This window comes from Sorex fumeus, unplaced genomic scaffold (assembly GCF_029834395.1).
Source record: "Sorex fumeus unplaced genomic scaffold, SorFum_2.1 ptg000079l, whole genome shotgun sequence".
NCBI lineage: Eukaryota > Metazoa > Chordata > Mammalia > Eulipotyphla > Soricidae > Sorex > Sorex fumeus.
The window spans coordinates 3,811,572-3,816,676 of NW_026606136.1; the positions used below are offsets into that span (position 1 = coordinate 3,811,572).

The 5,105-nt window shown below is 45.0% G+C and overlaps 1 protein-coding gene across 1 annotated transcript; it reads right to left on the reverse strand.

Moving 5' to 3' along the window:
* Positions 1 to 999: 999 nt before the first annotated feature.
* Positions 1,000 to 1,749, reverse strand: TPD52L3 (TPD52 like 3). Its single transcript, XM_056130557.1, has one exon. The coding sequence runs from the start codon at positions 1,747 to 1,749 to the stop codon at positions 1,000 to 1,002; it is 750 nt and encodes a 249-aa protein (XP_055986532.1).
* Positions 1,750 to 5,105: the final 3,356 nt, after the last annotated feature.

Below are 5,105 nucleotides of genomic sequence, written 5' to 3' on the forward strand. Positions count from 1 at the left end.
GACTGCACTTTACTTGCATATGTGAAGCCCTATGTTTCAATCCCAGCACTGTGTGAGGGAGTGGGGGAAGACAGAAATTTAACTTCCTTGAATTTGGTGATTCTGCTTTTTTCTCCAGCTCTTCAGTTGCTTACTAACAAGGAACTACTGCAAAGCAGAGAAGAAATTTTCTTCTTTTTAAATGATGTCTCACTGATAGAGATATCCTATCACAGGGTTAAATTTACCCCCACCCCCCCCCCACATTTTTATAAATAAAAAGATTAGAAAGCACAGGGTGAAAAAAAATTTTCAACATCAGTTAGGATGCCAGTAGTTAGCAATCTCCAAAAACCAAACTAAAATTATTTTGCTCAATTAAGAACTTAAAAAAAAAGATTTGTTTTTGTTTTCTTGGTCACTCCCATAGTTTATCAGGGGCTAGATTTTTAAGATGCTTTTTTGGGGGGATGGAGAGGAGTGGTCACATCCAGTGATCCTCAGAGCTTCCTCCTGGCTCTGTGCTCAGGGATCACTCCTGGAACTCAGGAGACCTTATGCAGTGCAGAGGCTCCTCGTTGGTTACGTGCAAGGCAAGTACTCTAGCCTCTATACTATCTCTGGCCCCAAATTACAGAGTATTTTAAAAGGTTTCCCAATTCTAAATATTCGTCCTAATTGGCCACCTGATAGACTAGAATTTTAAAAGTTTGGGTTTTGGCCTAAGATCCCGCTGAAGCCACAACACTACCCATTTAAATGCAACCCCAGGAAGACTAGCATAGTGATACATTTCATCTACAAACTTTAGTGTAAAATAACCAGATACGAAAGCGTGCTTTCTTTTTTAAGAGCAGCAAATATCTGTCTATGAAACCGGAATGCCTTTTCTTAAATCAGACGCTGTCCATCTCCTGTTTAACTTTACCATTGTGGTTTGGCGCTTGCTTTTGGTGCGCCCAGTTGTAACAGCGATGAAGGGAGGGAGTTCTTGTCCCGGTAGGTCAGGTGACCCAGGGTTCATTCAGGATCCAGAAAGGGGAGGAGGTCATCCTTGTCTTGCAGAGGCTGATCATCTCCTCTGCCTGGGGTGGCATCATTCCCATTCCCTAAAGGCGGGGGAGGGTCATCTCCCCTCCCTGTAGAAGGAATGCAGTCACTGCCAAACTCTCTGCCACCTGTGACCCTGGACTTGAATGTCCCCATCAGACCTTCAAAAGATCTATACGTGGCTGACTTCTTCATGTCCCCTAGTTTTCTGCAGATGGCAGTGCCCATCATGGACAGGGCAGCTGACGTTTTTTGTTTCACGTAGGCGTTGGACACCTGGACATCTTGCCAGCTCTTGGACAGATTCTGTTTCAGGCCCACCAAAGCCGTGTGGCCCAGCTGCTTCTTGAGCTCCACACAGCGTCTCTCCTTGGCTGCCAAGGTGCAGCGCAGGGCAACAATTTCCGCCTCCAATTTCCCGAGCTCTGCTTTGAGCTTCTTTTGCTCGGCTTCTGTGAGTACCTCTTGTCCGGTCTTTGGGTGGAATTCAAAGACGTCGTCAGGATTCTGGGTCAGGGCATTTGGCAGTGACTGGGCAAGATCTTCGTTGAGTGAGTCCAGGTCCAATTCTTGGTAGAAAGAGTCGAAGTTGTAACTGGTGGTGACAAGATCTTGGCCAGTAGAGTTGAAGTCTAAGCCTGCGGGGTTGGACTCTTGCCCAGCGGGTGCACGGTCAAGCTCCTGCCCTGTGGGATGCGGCTCTAGGCTGGGCAGGTCCATCGCATGCGAGTGGAATGGCCTTGGCCTGTAGGCCCGTGCACTGCCGGGCCAAGTGGATGCCTAGCCAGCAGGGATCCACTTCTGGCTGAGCAGGTGGAGGCGGGGGTGGGTGTCCAGAGGCGGGACTTTTGGCCCCAGGGCAGCTGTGAGAGGAATCCTGCGGGGCTCTGCTTTGGTACCTCCCTCGCTCTTGTTGGGGTTTAGACATCACAACGACCCTGTGAGGTAGGCAGTACCTCTGTTACTATCAGGGGGGAGAGGGTGTTTCCCCCGCTGCTGCTATGGGGTCTGTCTTTAGAAAAAAGTCTCAGTCCCGTCATAGTCCTCTTCCTGCCACTTCATTTTCAAACCTTTTATCAAAGGTTCCAGAGTAGCAGAGAGCCTGTAACGTGTCACGAGAGACCCCATTTCACCCTTCCTAGTTCCCAAAGGGACTCAGAGAAACTCCTGGCACCTCTCAGTGTTTATTCTGAAGGTGTCTCAGACCTCCCAGGGGCTAACATGTTCCTGCAGTGTCCGAGGCTTGAAATAGCGGAGCTGAGAGTGTGAGTCCTTTCAGTCACAAATGACATGGTTTTGGGGAGGGGGGTGGAGAGGAGGGGAGAACGGTAAATATATCATTGTATGGCATTAAAGAAAGCGTTGTCTTTCTCTTGATTTGCAGTGCTATCTCAAGGAGTTCAGCTTAAACCTCTGTGCTGTCTCTGCCCACAGCCAAAGTTCCAGGACCATTGACCACTATCTGATTGATTCACCCCTACCCATTTCTCTTATCCCTCTGGAAAACACCATTTCGATTTTAAAGGTTTCTTTTTCTTTTGTTTGTTTGTTTTGCTTTGTTTTGGTTAGGGGCTTGGGAGATAATACAGATGTTAGACATGTATTCTACCTGGGTTTGATCTCTGGCACCACATGACCTTTCGAGCATCACTGACTATAGCCCTGGAAGATCCTGAAAAATCCAGGTGTGGTCATGGAGGCCCCCATGATCACTGAGTGGATCTAGTGGTCCCCTGACACTGTAGGAACCAAGCAGTACCAATCTGTAGTTCATAGCAATGAACATCCAGTCAGGTGACTGAATATTACTGAATATTTTTTCTATTCAGAGCTTGTAATTTATCTGTTTTAGTTTATTTTTTTCAATTGCAACAGACAGTGCTCAGAGGATATGGCTCTGTGCTCAGAAGTCATTTCTGGAAGTGCTTGGGGGACCATTTGTGGTACTAGGCAAAACTGGGCATGGCAAAATGCAAAGCAACCACCTTAACCCTCTCCAGTTCTCAGAACTTGTAATTAATGCAGTGGAAAAATTAGGACTTTAATCCTATGAGGGAAGACAGTCAGGAATCACAGAGCCCATTGTCTGGCTGTCTATCCCATTGAATAACCTCAAGCAAATATTAGACTCCAATGATTTTTTTCTTAGAATGTTCTGTAATTTTTACCATTATTATCTTGTGGAATATGATATACTCCATAGCAAATTTCAGCAATTTGTTATACTCTTGCCTGAGTAGCTGTAATGAAGCATGTACTAGTGCATGCAAACCAAATTTAGCTCTCCTTTTGGTTTCAAGTCAATAACCATTGCCACAGAACTTAGTAGTGCATTGGGATTTTTTTTTGCCCTGAAGCAAGAATAAATTTCCTCTACAGATTAAAAAATGTGGATAGTTCTTGTTGGCAACATGAAGTCTTGTGAGGGATTTGGATGTGTGTATAAAGGCCTGAACAACATCAAGGACTTTCTAAAAACTACTTTGATGAAGAGAATGGCTTTTTCCTTCAATATGCCTGCAGAAATACCAGTACATTTTTGAAATGCTCTCAGACTTAAAATTTCTCTTTGAAAATTGATGACAAATGGATAAAGAAACTAAATAACATGGACTACATTTATGTTTGATATTGAGATTCTAAATCATCAGATATGATCTTGCATTTTTGTATGGTTTCCTGCATTGTTTTAGCTACTGACCTTACTGCCTATTTTTTTGTGTGTGTGTCCTTACCCTTCAGTCAAAGTATGAAATCCTTTGTTGGGCTTTCATTCCTTTTGATAGCATAATTGTATCCCTCATCGCAGAATTGACCTGACCCCTTTCAGCAAATTGGTTTTAAGGTTACAAATAAAAATGTGGCCACTGAAGCACATGGGACTGCTTAACTGTTGCGCCACCACCCAGGGGAGGGATACTTCAGTTTCTTGCTCAACTCAGATCAGAAGGTTATGGCAGGGGAGCAACGTTGGGGAGCAGATGAGGAAGTTAGCTATATAGTGAAGTTTTAAGCCAAGGGCCTTGTTATTGCAAAAACAAAAAGCTACACATTAAAGGGGTTGTGGGCATTGTTGTGAGTGGTGGGCACCTTGCTATGCTGGGATATCATTGAAACTTTAAAAAATTGTAGTGAATGAAGGTTAGAGCCATAATATAGTGGGTAGGGCACTTGCTTTGCACAGGGCCGACGCAGGTTCGAGCACTCCTATGGTCTCTGAACTTGCCAGGAGTGATCCCTGAGTGCAGAGTGAGGAGTAAGTCCTGAATACTGCTGAATGCGGCCCAACTACTCCCCCTCCCAAAAAAACCCCAGAACTAATTAAGGTAACATGGTTAGAATAGAGTTCTGTCACTGTCACTGTCCTCCCATTGTTCATCGATTTGTTCGAGTGGGCCCAGTAACATTGTGAGACTTGTTACTGTCTTTGGCGTATCGAATATGTCATGGGTAGTTTGCTAGGCATTGCTGTGTGAGCAAGATACTCTTGGTAGCTTGCCGGGCTCTCCGAGAGGGGTGAGGAATCAAACTTGGGTCGGCCATATCCGTGTTGGCCGTGTGCAAGGCAAATGCCCTACCCACTGTGCTATTTATTAACTTAATTATTTTTAAAATAATTTTTCTATTCAGCACAGTGATCTACAAAGTTATTCATACTAGAATACAGTGAATTTGAGGAACAGTCTCACCACCAGTGTCCACTTCCATTCACCAGGGTCCCTTGGTCACACCTAGTCCCAGAACTAGACTCCTTGTTGGGCACATTTTAAAGTATTTTGGTTATTGTTATTTGTATCTCATGCTTATGGTATTGTTGGCTCTGTGTTTTAGATAAATATTAATGACACAGTGGGGCGGTGCTGCCAGCAGGTCAACCTGTACCTGCAGGGCAAGTGCATCAGGAGCCTGATAATGCTTTCAGGTTTCCAGATGCCCCAAAACTGCCATTGTGCCTCTGGCCGGACCCCAACAATTTGGGACCAAGTTTCCTGAGAAATAAAATGGCCAAAAGTTAGGTATGTAGTAGTCACACCCACAAACCCCCTCCGGCTCAGCTATACAAGCTCACTTGTTGG

Coding starts and splice junctions, on each gene's coding strand:
- TPD52L3 (XM_056130557.1), bottom strand. CDS start 1,749: ATGGACCTGCCCAGCCTAGAGCCGCATCCCACAGGGCAGGAGCTTGAC.